General features: G+C 44.4%; 1 protein-coding gene across 3 annotated transcripts in view; it reads left to right on the plus strand.

The window, feature by feature from the left end:
- Positions 1-24,680, plus strand: part of TBC1D1 (TBC1 domain family member 1) — a 193,676-nt gene that overhangs the window by 113,800 nt on the left and 55,196 nt on the right. For 2 of the 3 annotated variants that reach the window (XM_037529597.2, XM_037529599.2), the window contains 6 exons: positions 3,595-3,723; positions 4,200-4,286; positions 7,680-7,960; positions 9,824-9,985; positions 10,764-10,883; positions 12,117-12,256. In XM_037529597.2, the coding sequence (XP_037385494.1) occupies positions 3,595-3,723; positions 4,200-4,286; positions 7,680-7,960; positions 9,824-9,985; positions 10,764-10,883; positions 12,117-12,256 (919 nt within the window). The remainder of the gene's footprint in view (positions 1-3,594; positions 3,724-4,199; positions 4,287-7,679; positions 7,961-9,823; positions 9,986-10,763; positions 10,884-12,116; positions 12,257-24,680) is intronic. The other variant, XM_037529598.2, reaches the window with a different exon arrangement.

The raw sequence follows: 24,680 nt of genomic DNA on the forward strand, positions 1-24,680 counted from the left end.
AGACTGTACCTCCCAAAGCAAGCAGTACTGGCATCTGGGCATCAGTATCATGAGGGTTCCAAATGTCCCATAACCCAGAAGCTCATACCTCCCCTGATGTGGAGGGGGTCACCCAGACTGGACACCCTCGTGGGCTCTGAGAATTGGGTTTTTCAGAGTAGCAGCCACTTCATGGATCAATCAGATGAAGCTTTGAGATTCCCCAGTAAATTCCTGCTCCCATTTTCTACCACCAGCTAGTTTAACCTTGTGGATTTCATTACTTTCTTGTTCCTCCTAAAAATCCCCATGTTCTTCAAAAATGTGTTGCAGCTTGATCTAAAGAGACGTAGCATTATAACTTTGACAATAAACTCTGGCTGCAGACCTCAAAGGTGCACAAAAGCCAGCGTGTACACACCCAGGATGGCTTCTCAGTCACAGGTGACACCGCATGTGCTTCTCAGACTAAAATGACTGTGTTGAGTAGCTGTCAGGGGAGTCATTTTCACAAGAGAGAAAAAGTGAGTGCATCCTTTGATCTTATGGAAAAGGATTTGATTTGGCAAAAACCTGTAAATCAAGTTGGAGGGTGCTACCTTGCGCTAGTGGACATATTTCTGGTAATCACAGAGCTGGTGCAAAAGTTAATAATATTGAATAAATGCCACTTGCTGAGTATTTGCCATTACAGCCCTATCTTCTTGCATGAGTTACTCCATTTCTTCTACAACTTGTTTGAAGTAATAGCCATGTTAGTGATAAGGAAATGGGGGACAGAACCCAGGTAGTTTGCTAGTGAGTGGGGGAGCCAGTATGTTTGAGGTCCAGTGACATTGTCTTAATCATCATGTGTTTTGGGGGCTTAACAAAATGTAATGTTAACTAAGTACTGATTGACTAGCCTGGGTCCTTTTCCCAGTAGACAAATTTTTTTCTTTTTTTGATATTGTGGAATATTTTAGGCATGTAGGAATGTTGAAAGAATTACACAGGTGAGCACTCATATACCTATCATCCAAATTCTGTGGATTTTCAGATTTTGTTACCTTTGCTTTACCATATCTCTGTCCATCTATTATTCTACCTTATTATTTGATGTTTTTCAAAATAAATTTTTGATACTGATATTTTATGCATTGAAAATTATGTAATATTCATTGGTAAATGAGGATTTCATTTTTTAAAGATTTATTTTCATTATGCATACAAGAACTGGGGTACAGGCCAGAGGGGTGGGGGGTGAGAGGATTCACCGGACACAGAGTGGGGAGCAGAACAGACAGATCTACTGAAATACACTGCTGAGGGGAGCAGCGGATGAGGCAGGAGAGGTCTGCTGTGCCACCTGGCTGGGGATCAAACTCATGCTGCAGTGGCTGCCAATAGTTTGATAGTGCTGAGACTTTAACCACTACACTACCAGGGAGGCCCCGGATTTCATTATTTCAGAGAAGATGTTTGATCAGCAAGTAGCTGAATTTAAAAAAAAAAATCACTTTCTCTCAATAGGAATTAGGAGAAGACAAATAAGACCATTTACACACTCATGAGACTGACAGAAATGTAAAAATCTGACAATACCATGTAAAGGTGAACGCTCATGTGCTGTTACTGGGAATATGAATAGGCACCATTTAGGGGAGAGAAATTTGACACGATCTGGTATAGCTGAAGACACATAGACTGACCAGCAAGGTCATGCCTAGTCGCTTACCTTGCAATACTTCTGTATGGTGGTAAGGAGATGTTTTGTCCAAGAAAGGACGATCACTGCAACTTTGTTTGTAAAAGAAAAAGGGGAATTGATGATTAACAATAGGAACGTGCATGCATTGTCTTATAATCATACTTCTGATGTGTGATTATAGTGAACCAAAGAATATTTGTCAACGTGGATAAATACCAAACATCATTGAAAGAGAAGGCTAATGAGAGGAGGAAATGTACAGTATTACACGTTTAAAAGTTTCAGCTATAGGTAAACCAACATAGGTTTTATAGACGCATGCACATATATGTGCATAAAATATGAGTTGATGAATGCCAAATTCAGGAGAGAGATTATTACAGAAGAGCTACATCTGCAGAGGAGAGTGGTGACCAGGAAGCCTCAAAGATGGCTGAGAATCATGATACCTGACACTTACTGTCAGGTATAAGTACTTTATAACATGTTGATTCATTGAGATTTTATAGCTATTCTATGAGAAAAGTTTGCTTGGTGTTACTGGTCTGCTGGCTGGAGAGGAGCAGGTAATAACCTGTCTGAGACCGCATACTAGGTGCAGGAAAGAGGCATTTTACCTGGGCCAGGGCCTTGTGCTCCAGGGCCCATGCTTCTCCCAAGTTCTCCCCACCTGGCAGGGCGTGAACTTGGCCAGAGCTAGGTTGTGGTGCAATGGCTTTTCTCGTAGTAGTCTGCACTGTTCTGTGTGTTTGAAATATGTAACAGCAGTGAAGAATAGTCTGTGTTTAGAGTAATGGAGAATATGCTGGTCTCTGTGTTTTTCTAATAAAAGTCATTGGCTAGCAGGAAGCAATCCGATAAGAATTCACATAATTAAGAAGTAACTTAATTTAGAGGATTTACATAGCTCTTTTGTTTTAAATATACCCCTTTGCTAGTAAGTAACATTATCTTCATTTCCTGGAGGGCAAGCAAACTCCATTATGTTTTTCAGTTTCATACTGTGGTCAGTTAAGGGAGGGAAGTATGGGTAGAGAGGAACATGGAAGGGTGCAGGGAACAGTAAATGGGAGAAAGGAAAAAGTCGAGAACACAGTTCTATAGAAAGAGACGAAGGGGTTAGGATAGGCAGAGAATTGATGCTTCAGTGCATAAATGTTTTATGTCTCACTCTCTGAAATCCCCCAAAGGTAAGTATTTAGTTTTTGTTGCAGTTAGTCATAGCTACCCTTATGCCAGAAGGCATGCTCAATGCTGCTCATGTTTTGCTCTCACAACCCTGTATTAGTAGATCAGATCTTGAGGTTAGTCTAAGCTTACAGAAGAGGAAATTGTGACTCAGAAAATAACTTGCACAAGGTGTCACAGTCAGTGAATGACAGATCTCTGATCCGAGTGCAGACGCTTAGCTGGAACCTCTCTTGTTCCCTGATCTGGTTTCCAAGCACATTTCCTTACTTTGTTTGGAGTAGGCAAAGTAACTTTTTGGGGAAAAATTACTCCCCAGAATTGTAGTCATGTGAGCAGAGAGCAGAAGACATGAGGTCACCACAGAATCGGAATAATGATCTGGAATCAAAAAGATACATTCTAGAGAATTTTCTTTCTTTTAAAAAGAACAGACAGTGGTCTCACTCATAGCAGGAATCTAGAAAACTTAAATAAGGGACCAGGAAAATGAATAACTATGAGAAAGTGAAAATCAAAATCAACAAAAAACTATGAACTAGAGACACTCTATGGGGGGTGGGGGGCGGGGAGGGGAGGGATTGGGGTCAAAATAAGGAGGTTGCAATTGTATGGGGAATATAAAAATAAAATTTATTTAAAAAAATAAAATAAAATGTTCAATGAAAAAAATAAAATAAAAAAAATAAAAAGAACAGACAGAAGGAAACTTGATTTTTCTTTGTTTCATTTTTTAGACACCACAGATTGCAGCAGAGAATATTGGAAGTGAATTACCATCAAGTGCCACCCGATTTAGGCTAGATATGCTGAAAAACAAAGCAAAGAGATCTTTAACTGAGTCTTTAGAAAGCATTTTGTCCCGGGTAAGTGAAATTTTGTTTAAAGATCTTTCTGAGAGAATTTTGCAGCACCCTTAGTGGTAATTAATATAGACCCTTTACAACCAAGGTTAGGGGTGACTGCCTTTGCAAGCTCCCCAAACCCACAGAGTATTGGCAGATGTCAGATCTGGCAAGTTCTGCCAATTCTGACTCAGGAGTTGCTGAGGATGCCTCCTTCAGCGTTTGCTTTTCTTCAGAGATGACTTGTCTCTTCCTCCTGCCTATGATCCCTGCCACAGAACTAATCCGCAAGGTGTTTTGAAACATTTAGGTTGGTGTGTTACTAAAAAAGAAATGACAGAATTGTTTTTTTGTCTTATATACACATGTACTCCGCAGCCTTTCTCAGTAGATGTATTTTCCCCGAGCTTATTTATTTACATAGAGGGAGCTGCTTCTAACTGATGTCTTTGCAGACCTCTCAGAGGTCATAACTCCACTGCCTTTTCTTTACATAGGGTAATAAAGCCAGAGGCCTGCAGGAACAAGCTGCCAGCATGGACCTGGACACCTCCATGTGTAGCACATCAAGTAACACTAGCAAAGTAAGCACATTTTCCTTTGTATGATACCCTGAAGAAACAATCACATGGGTTCTGTGCCTCTCCCAGGTACATTGCCTCTCAGTAACAAAGAGCCTGGTATCTCCAGTCCTGAGGAGCTCGGTGATTTCAGACTCTCTGCTGCCCTGGAGGCTGGTCATGCAGTTACACAGTACATAAAAGATGGCATAGCAGGGCCTCCCTGGTGGTGCAGTGGTTGAGCGCTGGGCTGTGAAGCTGCCCGCAGCCTCTGCAGCGCCGGTTCAATCCCCGGCCGCCAGCGAGGGTCCCACGTGGCGCGCAGACCTCTCCTGCCGCCCGCTGCTCCCCTCAGCAGTGTACTTTGTTGGTCTGCCTGTTCTGTTCCCTGCTCTGTCTCTAGTGAATTCTCTCACCCTCCTGCACTTCTGACTGTACCCAGTGCTTGTATAAATAAATAAATAATTCTTTACCCAAAAATGGCATAACAAAGCAGGTGGCCATTCCACCAGCATAAAAACCACTTTAGACCACCAGGATCTGATGTATTTCATGGAGAACAATGGCTTTCTTTTCCAAGTAGATTTGACAACATTAAAAGTAATTAAAATTAGAAAACCTCAAGCAATGGGTTGGTGAATTCCAAGAAGTCTGCAACTTAAATTCCAGGAACTTTATCCACTAACAGCCTTTATGGTTATAATTAAGCATCAGGGTTTTTACAAATAAGCATCTAAGTTCACTCCTTGGGTCCACAGCAAGCAGGGCATTGATAATGAGCAAGTCAGTGGTTCTTTTTGGTAACAAGCTGGTGTCTAGGTCCTTGTTTAATTTTGTGCTTTCTAGATATTTAAGAATATTTAGATTTGGTTACTTCTGTTGGGGGGGTGGTGAGAAGATTCACCAGAGACAGAGTAGAAAGCATAACAGGTGGATTGATTGAAATACACTGCTGAGGGGAGCAGTGGGCGAGACAGGAGAGGTCTGCTGCACCATGTGGGTCAACTCCCTGGCCGGGGATCGAACTGTTGCTGCAGTAGCTGCGGATAGCTTCACAATGCTGATGTTTAACCCCTTACGCCACCAAGGAGGCCCCCTCTATTCTGTTTCATTTAAAGAATGTTCATGATGAACCATTGAATTGATACCACTACCAATTAATGAGTTAAAGTTTCTAATTTGAGAAAGTCTGCCTTAGCTGAGTTCATCTCAAACTGCGTTTTTAATGGGGCTCTGATTAAAATGAAGGTTCTAATTCAGGAGGCTTGAAATCAGAAATGTTGAAAATGACTGGAAAGCTCCATGGTGATGTTGATGCTGCTGCCTGTGGAGCCACTTTGAGGAGTGAGACCCTGGACATCTGTCTTCTGAATGTGATTTTGAGGTTAAAATCTGTGGTGCATAGTATCATCACCACCCACAGTTCTTTTCAAGTTTGAAACGTTAAGCATTATCTGCTATATACAGGTGACTAAGACAGGGAACTTGTATTGTAGAAGAGAGACCACAGAGACACAGGTAGCGTGAGCATGCAGTAGAGTCTCATCAGAACCCCGGCGGCTCTGAATTAAAGACGGTGGTGACTTCGTGGCCACAGGAGCAAGGGAAGGGGAGAGGTGTTTTTGGTCCATGGAGCCAGAGAAAGATTGGGCAGAATCAGGCTGTGATTCTCTGAATTAAATCTTAAAGGACGTAGAAATGGTTACCTATAAAAATAGTCAGGAAGGAAGGCATTCCAGAACCATCAGGACAAATGAAGATGCAGTGAAGCTGCTTGCATCACTCAAGTGACTCTTCTGGTGTTTTTACTTCTTCCCCACAGATCTAGGAATATACACATAGCTTGAATTTCTAGAGCAATTCTAAGAGAAATGCATCTTTTTAGAAATCACCTTTGTGGATAATATATGTGAGGATCTTTATGTGCACTCTTTATATTGTTTTTGCATCCTGAGATTGAAGAACTGTTGTCAAGGTATGCTATTTTATATAGCTGGACTTCTTCCAAGATATTGATCATCTGGGAGTTGCCAAGAAACTTAGCATCTACAACATCCCTCCTGGTTTAGATTAATTGCTGGCTAGCTCTTTGACATAGTTTGAAGGGATGTTAATATGAATTAGGTTAAATGGGTTTTTGTGATAGTTTGCTGTGATGTATTTTCTTAGGCAAATTTTTAATCCTTAAAAGAATCTTTGGAATGATCACGTTCTGAAGAATGAAAGCTTTCAGTTATGCTGAGAATAATTAACATTTTTTAGTGTGATGGGAATTAAACTTTTCCTACCTCATTCCTACAAAATTAAATGTGTACAACCTATTCCTTCAATAAACATAAATTTAACTTCCATAATTAAATTTCTTAATGTCATAGATGTTAAACCATGTATCAGATGAAAAGGTAAAATTCAGATATTTAGATTCTCTAGTCCACTATTAGATGCATTCATTCCCTTTTGCACTTTTTGTGTTGATTTGTTTGCTCCTAGCAACTCCGGGTAGGGGCAAGCTGGTATACTTCCTCCTATTTTTATGTTTTTCAATTTGAGAAAAATGGGCACCAACCAATCCTGGGGACAGTACTAAGCATCAGTTTACCTGAATGGCAGCAGTACATCCCTTTCAAGAAAGGACATCTTGAAAAAAGCTACATTATTGAAATCTGGTCATGATTCACAACAAATGTTTGCGTATCCACTCAGTAAATTCACTGAGTACCTAATAAAGCAATAACTTACATTGCACAACATCTTTCAGTTGTATTATTTTGCTTAATTCTTGAAATCCCTGAGATGAATTGTTACTGTACCCTTTCGTAGACGAGGAAATTGAGGTACGAGAATAAGTTCAATGAATCGAATCACCTCAAAAAGTGCCTCAAAAAGAGAGGCTTGCCATATTCTAAGAATAATGTAGGATGTGGTTTCCAACCTTAAGATTGCCAAGTTAAATCTCAACATCGTATTAGATTCAGAAAGCCTTAAAATGTGTATGTAACATGTATAGACGGTCCCACGTGAAGGAAGCAGGTAACTTTTTGATTTCTTTAAACAGTGCTCTGGACAAGCTGTGTGAGCTGCATTGTGCTTATAAGCAGTAGAGATGAATTCTGTTTTAGAGAAAGGGAGTGATTTACAGCTTTGCTTAGAACAGTTTTATTATGGCTCATGTCCTTCAGCTTGCATTTGGGCAGTTTCTGTTTTTCCAGCAAACTAGCATTTTGTCTCTGACAAGCAAGCCTTTCTTTTCCAGAAGGTCCATGGCCTTCATTTCCTTGCATTTTCGGTGGCCTCTCTCTGGCGTTATAATCAAAAGATGGGCTTATACATTAAAATGTTTCCCTGCCCTGAGATTAGGGATTTGTGAATCCACTGATGCCTCATGACAGGTCTGATTTGTTGTCTGCTTGCTGCCAGGAGCCATGTGTGTGCGAGAAGGAAGCCCTGCCTGCCTCCGAGAGCTCCTTCAGACTCCTGGGCTCCTCGGACGACCTGTCCAGTGACTCGGAGAGCCACCCTGCTGAGGAGTCCAGCCTGCTCTCGCCTCAGCTGGGCTTCCGGAGGCGTGCCAACACCCTGAGCCACTTCCCCGTGGACGGCCAGGAGCCCCTGGCGCCAGCTGAGAGCCCTCCTGGGGTTTCCCAGAGGAAACTTATGAGGTATCACTCAGTGAGCACAGAGACGCCTCATGAACGAAAGTAAGAATTGTTTAAAATGTCAATTGGTTGTATAACTAACTGGGGACATCAGTTACTAACCAGGTGTGTGCCGCCCAGGTGTGTTTGTTGGGTGGAAAAGGAACCTGGGTTTTTATGCTTGACTTAAAAGGCAGTAACTTGAAGCAGTGACAGGTTCTTCCCCATTCGACTTCCTTGGGGAATATATTAGAGCTGCTTGTTCAACAAACAAGTACCGGTCTTGGGAGGACGCAGGTCTGACTGAGTCCCTAAAGTATATAATAATCGCTCCTCAAACAGTATATGAGAGGCAGCACTGATTTTGGAACTTAATTGCTGGCTTTGAGAAAAAGTAATCGGGTGGGGAGGTAGTGAGTCTGCTCAGCTGAAGATCTGGAACGTTCCTGCACTGGGAAGGAAAGGCTGGGGTCTGTGTGGAGCAGTGTGAGGGGTGTGCCAGATCCAGGGGGCCAGCTCTGGCTTCAGGTCCTAGTGCTGACCTGAACTGGTGGGCACCTCAGCCCATTTGCTTATGACAAAGTTTGTATGACAGACTTGAAATGGGTATTTTCTAAAATCTCGTTCAATGTGAGAATTCTAGATGCTCCTAACAAGATCACTAATTTAAATATTTGGCTTCATTGTGCTCACTGGTTACGGAGGTGAGTGAACAATGTAGGTCTCTCCTCCTGGGAGCCCCTGGCAATTGTTGGAGGCTATAAATGGACACAGCGATCTTTAAAAATGAAAATATCTAAGATCCCTCATTTTGTGAATATGAAGTAGGGTTACACCTGTGTACATTCGCTGCCTCCTTCTGACTGATGATAACAGAGGCCACAGAGCCTAAGTGTACTGACAGGTCACCCACGGATCATGGAGAGTCCAGAGGTGACATTGTTAACATCTTCCAACAACGTGTTGGAGCCCCTGAACTTTGTTTTCAGTCATTCATTGAAAATAGTTAATGATGGTTCGTTGGCATTTGGCTGGAGAATTGATCCCCAAAGGAGGGCATAGTTCAGAAGCTAACATGAACAGATAAGACATTTTAGAGACAAACCTAGTTGGAAGCTTGGAGGTTCTTGTGATATCTCTTAACACACCTACTTCTGTTCTACCTCTCCCACTACATCCCGCCCCTCTGTTTCTGGCATTTTCAGTGATCATGGAAACATTACTGTCTGGAGATTCCTAGTTCTCTTGCTAAGCCTGCTGGTTCCCACAAGCCAGAGTTGTGGGAAATTGCTGCCCTAACAATGCCTCTCCCTTCTCCCCTAAGAATGCAGCTTCCTACGGATTGCATTGGATATAGGTGATGAAAGCCGGATTGCATTGGATATAGGTGATGAAAGCCGCAGAGAAATGTCTCTCCCTGTCTCCCGCCCTGTCTCCCCAGCACACCTATTTTGTTTTCCGTCCGCCTTTGTGAACTTTTTTCTCTTTTACGTACAGGAAATGAGACATTGAAATTCAAGGCAGGTTATTGTTCATTTTGAAGAGAGAGATATTTTTAAAACTCTGGGTTTTGTTTTGTTTTCCTTTGCTTTTATTCTGCTTAAAATTTTTTTTCCTGTCAGTTCCTAAAAAGGGCATAGAGGAAAAAGTCCTGTGGGGCAGGGAGATGCGGGAAATGCAAAAGGATGGTCTTTTGTAATTTTTTTTTTTAAACCAATGACTACCTTGGCTGGAGAGAGAGCTGGGATGCAGAAGAGAGTGAAAGTAACCCCTCCCCAACCCCAGCTGTGCTGTTGGTAGTAAATACTGAGACACCAGTAGACACCAGTGTCCATGCCATTCTCTTCTGCTTCTTCCACGTTGACCCCCAGCAGCCCTCCTCGCTCCCCTCTAACCCCTCATGCTTTCTCTCTAATTGCTATTTAGTGTGAACCATCCACCAGTGAGCGAGGCTAAAAGTTGCTCAGGTCAGTCTTCAGCTCCTGCTCATCCATCTCGTCTTAACCCCTCTGCATCCTCGCCAAATTTTTTTAAGTACCTAAAACATAACTCCAGTGGAGAACAGAGTGGGAATACTGTGCCAAAGAGGTGAGCGCACTCGCATGGCAAGTTCAGTGTTGTTTGTCTTGCTGGGAAGTTCACGCAGGATGTGCTGAATGAATGGAGGGAAGGTCCATTCGAGAACCTGGAGTCACCACGTGCGTTAGTGTGTGTGTGTCTGTATTTTGTCTATTTTTGGTTCTGTTATTTTCAGGCTATCACTGGCTTGATTTTGCTACTGATAACTTTGTCAAAATTAGTATGAAAACAGGTCTTGATGGCAAGCTGTTTTTTATGTACTTTCGTATTTTCCTGCACTAGCATGTAGACACGTGCGTAGGCTAACCACTGTGTTTGATCAGAGACACTGCAACTTGTGCCATATGTAGAAGTGCCCTCATTCATTCAGGAAAACCACTTTTTCCAGTTTAAAAGAGTCACTTTGAAAGATGGACTGACTTTTTGCATTTTTTTCCCCTGGTAAAAATGCTGCGCATGAGGTCTGTCCTCTCACACATTTTTAGGTTGCACAACACAGTATTGTCAACTACAGGCACTGCGTTATATGGTTGATTGCTAGAATTAATTCATCTTGCATGGCTGAATGGACCGATGTTTATTCATTCATTCATTGATTTCTTTCATTTGAAGTAGAATTTGACTGAAATGAAATTTAAATCTCATTTGCAAACTTTTTAATTTCTTGCCTGGTTTAACTTTCTTAGTTTTAGAACAAAAAATGTTTCTTTTATTTTGATGTTTATATTTTACACTTTGTGTGTTTGTATTTCTTTATCCTAAACTCTTTTTTCAACCAAACTCTCAGCATCTCCTACCGTAATGCCCTGCGGAAAAAACTTCATTCTTCTTCCTCTGTGCCAAATTTTCTAAAATTTCTGGCTCCTGTAGATGAAAATAACACCTCTGACTTTATGAACACAAAAAGGTAGGGTTCACTTTAGATATATCAAGCCTGGGTAGAAGTGTTGAATTATTGTTGGATATACAAGGGGTTTTAGCTGTTCTTTTGCCATTTAAAAAATTGTTTTTGCTAAATCCTATTGTATGATCTTTCTTACACATTTTCCTCTCTGGGTGTGATTTTAAAAAGGAAATGTCTACCAGTTCTCTGATTTTGATTAGGGTTAGTTTATTACTATCTTGTGACCTTCAGAAGATTAAAGAAAGTCTTAGCCAGTTCTCTCAGTGATAGTGGTATTTCTGGGTCATGAGCTGACCACTCATTGGATAGCTGATCTGTAAGTTCAGGTGATTGCTTATTGCGGGTATGTATTCAGGTATAAATTGCAAGGACATCCTCAAGTTATCCCATCAGTGGGTAGAAAATGAATGGATTAGATTATATTTATTTAGAGTGATGGATAGCTTTTGTAGTTTTAAAACTGCAAATGCTGCAACAGTCATTGTCCTCCAGTGACCACATAATTATTGCCGTGATGGTTCTGGGTAATTTAACTTTTTTTCTTTTTTCTTTTAAAGATTTACTTATTTTTATACAAGAACTGGGGTATAGGTCAGAGGCACCAGAGGGTGAGAGGATTCATCAGAGACAGTGGGAAGCAGAACAGGCAGACTGAGTGAAATACACTGCTGAGGAGAGCAGAGGACCAGACAGGAGAGGTCTGCCGCACCATGTGGGTAGCTCTCTGGCTGGCCAGGAATCGAACTGGCACTGCGGAGGCTGCAGACAGCTTCATAGCGCTGTGCTCAACCCGCTGCGCCACCAGGGAGGCCCTTTTTTAAAAAATTTTTTTGGTGGCAGTCCATGACCTAGGAGGAAATACTCCCACACACAGAATAGGAAAGGTTGAGGCTCCAGTGATAGTGTCCCCTGTGGACAGTTTCTCTTCAATCAGGTGGTGCCTGGAGAGGCCCACTTGGAAACTAATGCTGTGTGAAGCATGTTTCTTAGTATGTTTTACAATAGAAGTAAATGGGGTGGGGGGGCGCATGTAACTGGATCTCTGCATGAAGGGCATCATGAGAGAAAGCAGGCCTTCAGGAGCGTGTCCTCAACGTGAGCTTGATTTGCCTTCCACAACTATCTCACCGTTTGCTTTATGCAAAGATGATGTCTATAGTTTAGTGTTTTGTCAAAAACTGATATACCCCTGTATGTCTCCCCACCAGTCACAAACCCATTCTCTTGTAATTTTAGGGATTTCAAATCCGAAGCCAGCCACCTGGCCGATGGTGGCGGGAGCCCTGTGAGGACTCGAAGGCCCTCGTGGAGGCAGCGGATATTCCTCCGAGTAGCCACGCCACAGAAGGCAAGCGATTCCCCCAGCAGACATGAAGGTAAGGCCTCAAGTACAGTGGATAGACTGGGGTGGGGGTGCGTTTTCCTTGTAACAAAAGTTTATTTGGTGGAGGAAGTGGTGAAATGGGTAGGGACTCGTGGAGATGCCAGCACCATGGCCTCAGGATGCCACACCCCGGGGAGACCTGCAGAGGAACTCCGCAGGGCAGTCCTTGTGCTGACAGCGGCGCCCTGGCAGCTCTCCACCCTCCGTGACTGCAGGTGTTTATTCTCACAGAGCTTTTCCTTTGCAAAACAGCAGTGGCAGCTCTTTCTGCCCACTTGTGTTGGTGCAAGTGTATTCTCTTCCATTTCCTAATAAACCTGTCCTTTTATAATATAAAAAATTAAGAAAATGGTGTCCCTACTAAGCTTTTGTGGCTCTTCATTCACTCTGCCCATGGGAATGTTTAGGGGTTCAGCCTGTTGCTCTCCCTTTTCACTGTCTGGACTCCCTGCCTGTGGTCTCAGTGCAGGCTATGTGGCATGGTTCTCGAAGTACCCCAAGCCTAGTGCATCGGCCACACTTGCGGTTGCCCTGCCTCCTCATTTCTCCGCCCAGAGAAATGCAGAGTGTGCTGAAGTCTCCCTCGAGGCCTTCCTGTGTCGCTATAATTTAAGAAAAGAGTTCAAGTACAGTTCTCTCTTTTTTTTTTTAACTTTTTTTTTTTTAATTTAAGATTTATTTGTTTATGCATACAAGAGCTGGGGTACAGGCCAGAGATGCGGGGCTGAGAGGATTCACCAGAGACAGAGTGGGGAACAGAACAGGCAGATTGACCAAAGACACTGCTGAGGGGAGCAGCAGGCAAATCAGGAGAGGTCTGCTGTGCCGTGTGGGTTGCCCCCTGGTGGGCCGAGGATTGAACTCATGCTGCAGAGGCTGCAAATTGCTTCTTATCCCCTTGCACCACCAGGGAGGCCCAAGTGCAGTTCTCTTGACTTAAGATTTTACTCTGACCAAGAAATGTCAATTGTGAACAACAGATGTTTTCTTTTTTTTTTTTTAAGATGTATTTATTTATGCATACAAGAACTAGGCACAGGCCAGAGGTGTGGGAGGTGAGAGGATTCACCAGAGACAGAGTTGGGAGCAGAGCAGGCATATCTATTGAAATGCACTGCTGAGGGGAGCAGCAGGTGAGACAGGAGAGGTCTGCTGTGCCATGTGGGTAGCTCTCTGGCTGGGGATTGAACTCATGCTGCAGTGGCTGAGGATAGCTTCATAGGTTGCATCTTAATCCCTTGAGCCACCAGGAAGGCCCAGATGTTGTTTTCTTAATATTCCTTAATCAGAAGACATTTTCCCCTTAAAAAAAAAAAAAAGAAAACAGTAGAACACCAGAGAGTACTCGAGCTCCTCAGGCCGCATGTGGTGTGTGTTCACAGTTCACATTGGCACGCTCTGCGAGTCTCTCAGGAAGCCGACGGTGTAATCTGAGTTTTCAGTGAAGGTTCAGGAACCTGCTTTGGGGGGAGGAAGCCTTGGAGGGCCCCTCACCTCCACCCCTCTCCATTAGCTCTCCTCTGGTCCTCCACTCCCGCCTGTCCCTTCCGTTTCCCTCCGTCTGTCCTCCCACTTTCTTAATTCCTCCTGCTTTTCTTCGTACCCCTTTCTCCTCTAGAATTCTCCTTAATATTTAATTTGAAAAACGAATCTTCTGCCCAACTAGACAAGTGTCTGCCTTGGGCTCAGCTAGTTTTGTGACGTAAATCATTCACCTTCGTTTACTCTTAGCAACTTTTGTTGTTCCTTCAGTCTAACAAGGGTTAGAGTCATGTTGGCTCCAACTCCCCTGTGGAATTACATTAAATTATAAAAGAGAAAGTACTTTGCAAACCTAAAGACATATCAGATGAAAAGTGTAACATTGTTTTTGGTGTTGATTTTGGCCCTTAGTGTTAAGCTCCCTTTGCACCCTGGCTCCCCAGCAGGCGCCACAGAAGGGAACATTAGAAAGGCTGGGTCTGTAAATTTGGTGAGATTTTTAAAGAATTTCAGTAAATTGTGTTGTTTTAACTTGTATCCATTTAGAAAGTTTTGTTTTAAAGGTTTTATTTTCATGTTTGTCCTAAAGCCAGATAGTGACCCATCTTGATCTTTTAAACGTTTGAAGCTGATGGGTCTGCTGGGGTGGTGACTGTGGAAATGCTTATAAAACACACCACTTGGGGTGTGTCCTGCGCCAGCTCGGAGCTCTGGCCTCTGTGGACACTCTGGGCATCTCTGCAGACCCTGGCCACCACTGACCTTCCTAACGGGCGCTGCCATCTCCTGTTGGGTGTCTGAGGAACCCGAGTCAGAGGTTAGTCAGTGCCGGAGAACCCCAAGATAAAACAGGTGAGCAGAATGCATGAGGGCAGCACGAGAGAGCGTGGTGTTGTGCGGAGCCCGAGGTGGAAGTGTTAGGAAGGGGAGGTTGCAACGCCGAGCACTCTGATCCCCATCCTCTGAACCCCTGGCAGTCTCTAGGCACTGAGAACAGAGCACTTGGTATCCGTCCACCTCCCCCACGGGAAAGGTTACTGAAAAGTGTACCCAAGAGGATCTGCCAAAAATCCACCTGGTACGGCCGCACATGTTGGCAAGGAAAGCAGAGAACTGACCTTTTGGTGCTTAGGGAAGGACTGCTGAGTTCTTCTAGGGTAACCTTCTCTGAAAGCAGGAGCAGAGGGACTGTATTCAAACCCCAGCTTCTCCCTCTGAGCATCACACTGCAACAGCTGTCTGAATTTCCCACCCAAGATTGAGGGTTAACTATGCCTGTTGCCACACTGATTGAGGTAAGAGAACATTCTGTTTCTATCAGTGTTTTTTTTTTTTTAATGTTCAGAATGCAAAAGATGGGGAAGGGTATCAGTGAAGCCAGTGTTTTCACTGTGAAGTCCCCTCTGCCCCTCCACCTGGCGGCGCTGTGGGGCCACTGTGACACCAGCTCTTTCCTGTGAGGGGATGAGGGGAGCCCCTCTGTGATCTGCGCTGAGTGGCCAGGGCTTTGATTTCTCTCCCTGCCAGCAGGAGCGAGCGGGATGGCCGTGCCTCACTCCTGCCCTGCCACCGTGGAGAGGCCTGCGTGCTGCTGGGGTCCCTTCCTCTCAGGTCCTGGAGGGCCCTGTTAGGGGTGGGGAGGATGTAAGGTGGAGAAGGGACCAGGGATGCCCAGGAGGGGACTGAGCTATGATCTTTGGCTGAAACACCAGCAGAAGTGGAGTTTCAGGTTTAAAGGCAGTGCCGGCCTTGTGGTGACCATACCACGTCGGGGGCTGTTGAGGGGATTGACATGGGGTCAGTTTAAACTTTTCAGTGTATCATGTCTTTACAACACTTGGTGGCGTGGCTGGCCAGGACTAAGGGCCATGGAGGACTGTGTGGAACAGCCTGCCCCGCTGCAGAACAGCTCCAGATTCCCAGGGACTGTCTCAGCTGCAGCAAGTCCTGCCTCCTGGTTGTCCTGTCCTTCGGTTTCCTCTGGTCTCTGAAGCCACACAGACTACACTGGTGTCTGCTCCCTGCCAGTCTGAGGGCGGTTTTCATTCTGAGCCTTGGGGGGTGGAGGGTGTCTGCTGCTCAGAGGGTGGCTCAGAGATGAGACTGTGGATAAGGTACGCAGTGGCACCCACACAGGAGGGAGACTTTCGTACTTGGGAAGACTTGCGAGGCATTTTCAGTAAGAAACATAGGTGAGTCTTAAAGCAGAACACTTTAGCCTGAACAGTGGCTTAAACAGAAAGCAAAAGGCTCCTGGTGGTGGCTTTAAGTTCATGGAGGCCACGTCTGGCTGCTGCCCCAGAAGCCTCGGGGCAAAGCGTTTTGTCTTCCTTGTGTTCATGGCTTCTTTAGGTGGAGGGTCTGTGAGATGCTGCCTGTGAGAAGCACCATACTTGGTAACCTATAACCTTGGTGGAGTTGGTGCTACGGGTGCTACAGAAGCCGCCCCAGGCTGCTGAGGACTGGGCATGTCTAAGACATGGTCTGCAGGGCACGGCTGTGAGCAGACATGACTCTCCCTCCCCATCAAGGAGACTCCGTAGACCGTCCTCTGCGGGGAGGGACAGCTGTGCTGATGTCTGTGTCCAGCCCTGGCTCATTTTCAGGGCATTCCTGCTGACCATCCATGGGCTGACTGCAGAGAAAGGCACTGGGCTTCCTCAGATGCCCACATCAACACATGTGGATTAAGTGGCCTCCTCTAGACCACGGTCTAGAACAGAATTTGCATCCTAAGTTCTCTGTAGACCTTGATCAAGAAAAAGTTACAATCTAGAAAAGTCCAAGTGGGTCCAGAGGGCCTCCCATTTCCAGGGAGCTCCCCAGTCAGCATCAGCCAATGATGCTGGTCCACTTTGAGCAGCAGGAGCCTAGAACCAACACCAGTGGGAAATCCATTCCAGACCCACCCTCCCACCTTCTGCTCCTCTCTGCCGCCCTGCATGTCTTGGGGTGACCCGTGGAGACACCCACGTGTCTCAAACCTCACAGAAAGTAGGGTCACCAGTGACTTGTTTCATTTCTGTGTAGCCTGGAGAAGCAGAGTTAGTTTGGTGAGGAAAATGCAGTGATAAAAACACGTGGTCATAGGGGTAGAGAAAAATCTGATAATGGGCCAATTGAAGCCAAACATATGGTACTCTGCCTCTCTCCTGCTGCTTGATTTTCCAGGGAAGCTTTGTCTCTGGGTGGCACCCAGGGGACAGAGTGTGTAGGTGCTTGTTTTCTTGAGCTAATTGTGAGGCCTGAAAAAAAAGGATGAAAATCAGCTTCTGCCTACATATTTGGTAGTAGAAATACTCCAGTGTTTCCTTCTAGGATAGCATACAAAAGATGATACTTTGTTGTTAAATAATTTTTCAGGCAACCACAGACTTTGGAATGGGGAAAGATCCTTTTTTTTTTTTTTTTTTTAACCTCCATGTGGCAGGAAACAGTTTCAGTCTTGGCCGAATACCTTTCGTTTCAGCATTTCAGGTCACGTTGCATTCGTAGACTTCTCCAACAATAGGACCTTTCAGGCATTACCTGTGTTGTTAAAGAAACTGCAGCTAATATAGATGAGAACGGTTTATTGATCTGAAACCCATTGTATAAGCAGAGCTGGGTGAAACTAAAGTTCAAAGGGTTTTGGTATTTGAGTAAAGCTGTGTCAATATTGCCCAATTTATGATAAGATTAAGTCTGTTGGATTAGATACTAGATGTAAATAGTAAGGCAAACTAAGGCATATAAGCTGGATCTTTATAATGACTTATTGTGAAAAATGTAGAAACTCTTGTGTGACTGATTTGCGTGTGTTGTGTGTAGCCAAATTTTCAAGAATATAGGTACCTTGAGGACATTTTAATGGCTGATGTGAGCCGGATAACTCCAAGTAGAACTTTACTGGCAAATAGAAATGTCAGAGTGATAGCAATATGACCCTTTTGCTTGGATCAATGGATTTTTAGCTTTCACTCTGCACCAAAGCCACATGGTGACATTTTAATAATACAGGTCACCCCCACCTTCTGTCCTGTGCCTCACGGAGTCAGCTGGGTGAGGAGAGACTATGATTCCTTTGTAAACTTCTCCTAAGGGATCCTGGTTGCTGCCAGGATTGAGACTTCTGATTTAGGCCCCAGAGGTGATTTGACAGCCGGCCACCACTTGATGGCAGTGTTGCTCCCTGTGTCGCCCTGGCCTTTCCACTTCCCATCCCAGGAAGGGGTGCTGGCTTGCTTTATTTTTGGTGTTTTTGTTCTCATTCTTCTTTTTGTTTCACTCTGTATCTTTCCTGCCATTTGCAACTTATTTGAGTGGAGAGTTTCCTTCTGAAATCGAGATGTTTCTCTTTCTCCTACAGGGCTTTAGGGAGCATGCACAGCAAGGAAATAAAAAATAGTCTCCGGTTGCCAGAGACACGTGGCCTTCTAAGATTGTTCTTAATTTACTTTCCATACAACTTGGCTTTTCTGTGTGAATGAAGGCCATGTTCAACATAAACTGCTGCAAGCCTGGGACCCGACTGTTCGTGGGTTTCTGTAGTGTGAAGCTACTAGATTTCCCCTCTTTCTTGACATGTCATCACACATGTTGGGGAAGCCGCAGTGAGAGCCAAGATTTTACAAACCCCAGGCTGCTGGTTTGCCTGTTAACAACAGTAAATCAGCATTGATTGAGCTTTTCCTGGTTAACCATCAGCATTTAGATAGTCATTTCTTACAATCATGCAGGGGGGCAGCTTAGGACAGAAGCCCAGAGGGGCCCAATGCAGCTTGGGGGGAGGGGGGCGGACACAGCTGAGGCTGGGTACTGGGGGCCCTGGAGTCCACCCCATCTGGCCAGGACCTCCCCCTGGGTCTAATCTCAAAACCCAGGCCTCTGTGCCCCCAGGATTAGCGTTTCAATGTAGCTCTTGATTTGTCACCTTTGAACTTAAAATGTAGGCAATAAGGTGCCATTGACCTTTATAAAGTAAGGGGATGGTAAGAGTTTGAAATATTTTCAAAGGGGGTAGAATCTGTAGACAAATCTGAACATGAAGCGGTCTTAAAACCAAGGCAGGACTCCGGTGAGGCAAGCAGGCGCCCTGGGTGCAAAAAGTTTAAGGAGGCATTCAACATTCAGCGTCCTGTCCTGCAGGTTCTACCCCTGCAGTGACAGGCTCCTTCTCTCTGCTTCCTTCCCCCACCCCACCCACCCCCTGTTTGTGAGCTGGGCCCCACAGTTTGCTTAAGTGACCTGTTCATGCTGCCAGGGAGGTTAGGTCAGCTCTGAGGAGGGAGTCTGTGGCAGGAAGGGTTTGCTTTATTTTAAAAACAGCTTATACTTCATACACTGTACAGCTCTTACACTTGTACGTCGTCTTGGCTTCTACCACTTAGTAGGAGGGCTCCCTGGGAGCCGAGGGTGGGCCTGGTTTTGGATCCCTGCTCACAGTGCCTGATCTGCCCATACATGGTTCAGTTTACCCATCTGTGCACAATCCAGTGTTTCTTCCCTTCTCCATAATCTCATTTAAAACATTTTTCTCCCCCTCCAAAAGAAACTTTTTTTTAAAAAGATTTTATTTATTTTTATGCAAGAACCGGCGTACAGGTCAGATGCACGGGAGGATGAGATGATTCACCAGAGACAGAGTGGGGACCAGAACAGGCAGACTGACAAAATACACTGCTGAGGGGAGCAGCGGGCGAGGCAGGGCAGGAGAGGTCTGCTGCACCATGTGGGACCCTCGCTGGCTGGCCGGGATGGAACCTGCGCTGCAGAGGAAGTGGACAGCTTCACAGCGCTGCGCTCAACAGCCCGCGCCACCAGGAAGGCCCTCCAAAAGAAATTAGTAACTGTCACTTCTCATACTACGCACTACTCATCCCCCCACCCACTTTGCAATCCTAGACAACCCCAATCTTTCTGTCTCTAGATTTGCCTGTTTTGGACATTTCTTGTAAATGGAACCCTGCAGTATGTGGCTCCTTTCACTTGGTGTAACGTGTTCGAGGCCCGTCACGCTGTGGTGTGTATCAGTGCTTCCTTCCTTGGGGTGTGTTCTACGCCAGTGTGAGGTAGAATGTACTTTATGCGTTTCTCAGCTGATGGACCTCTGGGTTCTTTCCTGTTAGCTCACATGAATTGTGCTGCTAAGTGCATGTTTCTTTGTTTGGACATATGTGAAGAAAGCATTTTAAGGGTGAGCTGGGGGGTTTGAGTGGTCACCTTCTATTCTGACTGTTAGGATGGTTAGGCCAATTGGGCTGGGAGAGATTTGGGCCCTGGCACAAGGCTCCCTGGCTAGCCTGCTTGGCCTTTCTTCTGTTGCAGGCAGAGAGGGAGGGTGTAGGGGACTCTGGTGCTGTTTCCAGAGGTACATGGGAAGGGTGGTGGAAGAGCCTCTATTAGAGCTCCCACAGGTCTCCCCAACCCAGGGAAACAGTCAGGGAGGACTGCAGTTTAGTGGCAGTGGCCAGGGCTGCCTATTTTCCAGCTTTTCTAAAACTGAGGGTTCCCAGAGTCCCTAAGAGGACCTGTGGACACAGGTTGCTAGGCCTCACCCTAAAGGTTCTGATTCTAGAGATTCTCATGGTGGAGCCTGAGAATTGCATTTCTATAGGTTCCCAAGTAGTACTGACATTGCAGATTTGGGGACCGCTTTGAGGCCCTCTGCGTCTCTCAGGTTGCTGATAAGAGCATCCTTCTCTGATCTAAACCAAGGAAGCCGTTAGTAAAACAGACAAAAGATTGAAGACGAGCAATGTGTTCTATGGCAGGATAAGAAATGGTGACCAAATCCTATTTTCTTTGTAATAACACTAATCAAATGTTAATAATAGCCGTTGGATTTACGCTTATCATTATTAGGCATTCAGTGTCTGTGGCTTTACATAGTTGCTGATGATTCTCACGTGGGCTCAAGGTGGTGGGCACCATACTGCCATTATTTTAGAGCTGAGGTTGGAAGGATTGAACAGTGTCCATCGCTCCCACTGCAGCTGGTGGGGCTCGGACCAAGTCAGTTCAACTTTCAATCCAGTCTCTTAATCATAGTAAGAACGGCTGACAGTTTTAGGAATAAATTATTAGGAGTTTTGACTGGTTTATTCAAGTTAGCATTTGTGTGATGCTAGGTGGTATGTGGAAGAATAATTCTGACATTGAAGTATTCTAGAACTCTTGCTATTTCAGCTCACATTCTGGGCATTATTAGTAAGCCTAAGTTCTAAAAAAACAGACTTAGAATCTTCTTCGTTGAATCGCTTATGTTAATTTCATTGACTTCAGTAGAAGAATGTGTAGTTTCTAGTGGTAGCAAGTTGTTTATTCCCTCTGGACATGAGCTAGTGGCTCCTGAATTACAGCCTTTGGCATACTTGGTGAGCTCAATTTTGTAAAACCCTGAGATAAAAAACCCAGGGATGCATTAAACTGCTTTCTAGATGGATTTTTTCCAAGTAAATTTGTTTTATCACCTTCATATAAATAAAAATATTTGCAGAATGAATATTAACAAGATCTTAAACATCGTTCACCAAAGTAGGAGCACTGTAATTATGGTCTTATATAATTCACAAAATAATTGGTAATGCCACGCTATGCATTTTATACTTGAGTGAATAATAGGTTTTCTGCAGAAAGTTGGAGTCATTTGGTTCATTTCCTGTCCAGGTGTGTAAGCTTGAGAACTTTTGATTAGGAGAGTTCTGTTGATGAGAGGTTATAATCTTACCTCAGCAGGTTTGGCTTTTGGTTTTTGTTTTTTACAGCATTGTCTTCCCCTGTGACTGAGGAGAAGTTGTGGTCCTTGTCTGCCCCGTTCCCCTTCTGGCACCAGCCTTATCTTCTGCCAAGGCTTGCTGGCTGAACAGTTGGCTTTTTTAGCCCTGCACAGCTTCAAATTGTCAGGCTTAGATTAGAGCTCACAGTTGTGGATGCCAGCCTTAACCAATTGTATTTCTTCCTAATGCGGCTGCAACATGGCTGAGTTAAGCATTCTTCCTTAGACAGATCAATATGCATCACGTTCTGGAAGCTTTCTTCCTCTATCCCCAACACCACAGTCTCAAGCATGCTAGTGTACTCCCCACGTGCAGCAGGCTACGTGGTTAGACCAGTTTTCCATTCCTCTGTTGCACATTCTTCCTCACCTCCCATTCTCTTACTTTCTCTGCCCCGCCAAATCTACATTTTTCAGCTTCTCACCTCCAGGTACCAAATTTGAAATCATGCAGAGATTGTGTCTGACTCACTGTACCAGAAAATGTCTCTATGCCTGCATAGCTGTGAGTGATTTTCTTTCCTTACCTGACAAGCAGGAGAATGAGGATAGAGCAGAGCTGGCTCAGTGACTTCATGATTATTACCAGTGAGCCAGGTGCCTTCTCTTCTTTCTCTTGTCTTAGCCGCCTCATGGTTACAAGGTGGCTGCTGATCTTCTAGTTCCCACTGGAAGAAGGAGGAGGCAAGAGAAAAGAGGGTGACTCCTCTCCATCAAGGGAGCCAAAATTGTCACAGAAACCCAGAGTAGAATCCCACTGTGTCTAGAACGGTGTCCCCTGGCCACTCACAGCTGCAGGAATTGTTGGTGATGACGTTTGGTTGAGCACGTTGCCCCCGTGTGTAGTATCCACAGTTGTTAGGATGAGGGGAAGAATGGACATGGGGTAGGGAGCCAGAGGGCACAGCACTGCCTGTGTAGAATGTTTTACCTCCATGGTATGCTGTTTCTCCATGCAGCTGCAGTTTTTTAAAACGAATTTTATTTTATATATTTTTTACATCATTTTTCATTTTTACACAATGTACGCATTTTCATCTTGGTTATACTCCCCATACACTACCCACTCCCCTTGTTTTGATCCCATTCCCACCCCCCACCCCCCCCACCCCCCTTATTTAGGTTTTCTAAATTCCTGCTATGAGTGAGACCATCCGGTGTTTTTCTTTTTCTTTCTGGCTTACTTCACTGAGCATGATCCCTTCAAGCTCCATCCATGTTGCTGCAAATTGCATGTGTTTATCTTTTTTGATTGCTGAGTAATATTCCATGGTGTATATGTACCACATCTTTTTGATCCAGTCATCTATTTTTGGGCATTTGGGTTGTTTCCAAAGCTTAGCTATTGTAAACAGTGCTGCTATAAACATAGGGGTGCAGGTGCTCTTTGGAATTGATGTTTCTGTGTCCTTTGGGTAAATACCTAGGAGTGGAATTGCTGGATCATATGGAAGCTCTATGTTTAGTAGGTCAAGAAATCTCCACACAGCTCTCCATAGTGGTTGGACCAGTTTGCACTCCCACCAACAGTGCAGGAGAGTTCCTTTTTCTCCACACCCGCACCAACATTTGCTGTACTAGTTGTTTTTAATATGTGCCATTCTCACTGGTGTAAGATGGTATCTTATTGCAGTTTTGATTTGCATTTCCCTGATTACAAGTGATGTTGAACATTTTTTCATAAGCCTGTTGGCCATTTGCATTTCCTCTTTGGAGAAGTTCCTTTTTAGCTCTTCGGCCCATTTTTTTGACTGGGTTATTTACTTTGTTTTTGTTGAGTCTCGTCAGCTCTTTGTAGATATTTGTGATCAGTCCTTTATCATTAGTGTTGTGCATGCAGCCACAATTTTATGTAGATGATTTTCTTTGCTCAGAAAATGTACTGTTGCTTGTCTTCTCCCCTCTATACCCAACCCTCCATGCTTCCTTATCTTCAGCTTACTCAGATGTCACCAATTCTTTCTTTTTCTTTGGACTTAGTTAATCTTTCCATTCCATGTTCCTTGTTTGCGTTTGTCCCCACTAGAGATCTTAATTTGTCTTGGGGCTATTTATCTTAAACTACATCTGTGCTGTCCAGTATAGTTGCCACTAGTCACATATAGCTATTTAAATATAAACTTATTACATTTAAATACAATAAAAAATCTAGTTCCTCTCTCTAGCATCATTTCAAGTGTTCGAGAACCACATATGGCCAGTGGCTGCCATATTGGAAAACACAGTCTAAACATTTCCTCATCCACGCTGGTCTAGATGATAAATTCTCTTCCTTTGCCCTAGCTCTGTCAGAACCACAAGCACAGCACCTTCCGGGTGGGGCTTGTGTTGTGTTGTCTTGTAACCGAGGAGGTAAACTTCTAGCAGAATTGAGACACTCTACAACTCACATAGCTCCTAAAATTATTGTTAGTGGATATGTAGGAGGTTTTGAGTCCACTGCTTTCAAGGATTCCTAAAGAAATGTAGGGGCTTTGAAAGGCATTTGTTCCAAATTCCATTTTTTACAGATGAAGAGACAGACTCGGGGGTGGAGAGAACCCAACTGAAGGTTGTACAGGCAGTCATTAGAATGGATGGGCATCTTGGCGGCCACTTCTCTTTCTTAAAACCAGACTTGCTCATCACTAATCTGTGTGTTGTCCCTGACTATGTTCTATTCTTGACTATTCAACCAGTTTCCAGTTTGTGAGCAGATGTTGTTTTCAGCTTCTGTGCTCTTTTCAAATGCCCACTGCATATAGGCTACACTCAGGAAATGCTCAGGAAGCAGTGTCAGCCTGGCTTAGCAGGCCAATGATCATTTAGTTACAAGAAACATAAAATGACTCAAGCCAGCGTAATCAGCAGGAGACTTGTAAAAATCAAGATAAGGGTCAGAGCTGGGAACTAGGAAATTGTCAGAAACCAAGGAAGTCTCCCTGGTTTCCTCTCTTTGGGCCCATGCAATCTTTTTTTTTACCCCCTTGGGGTGTCCTCTTTACCTCAGTTTGCTCGTTACTTACACAGTCATGCCAGCTTCCAAGTCTGCATGACCTGTTATTGCCAGAGGCATCCCATTCTCTCACTGCCTATCTGGGTTTTGCTCTAGATTTTTGAGAGCTGGTTGGCCCAGCTCATGGCTGGTCACCCAGGGAGAAATGCGAGAAGTGGGGTGCTATAACATGGCAGTGGGAAC

The sequence above is a fragment of the Talpa occidentalis genome, unplaced genomic scaffold (assembly GCF_014898055.3).
Source record: "Talpa occidentalis isolate TD23 unplaced genomic scaffold, MPIMG_talOcc4v2.1 talOcc4.6, whole genome shotgun sequence".
Lineage (NCBI taxonomy): Eukaryota > Metazoa > Chordata > Mammalia > Eulipotyphla > Talpidae > Talpa > Talpa occidentalis.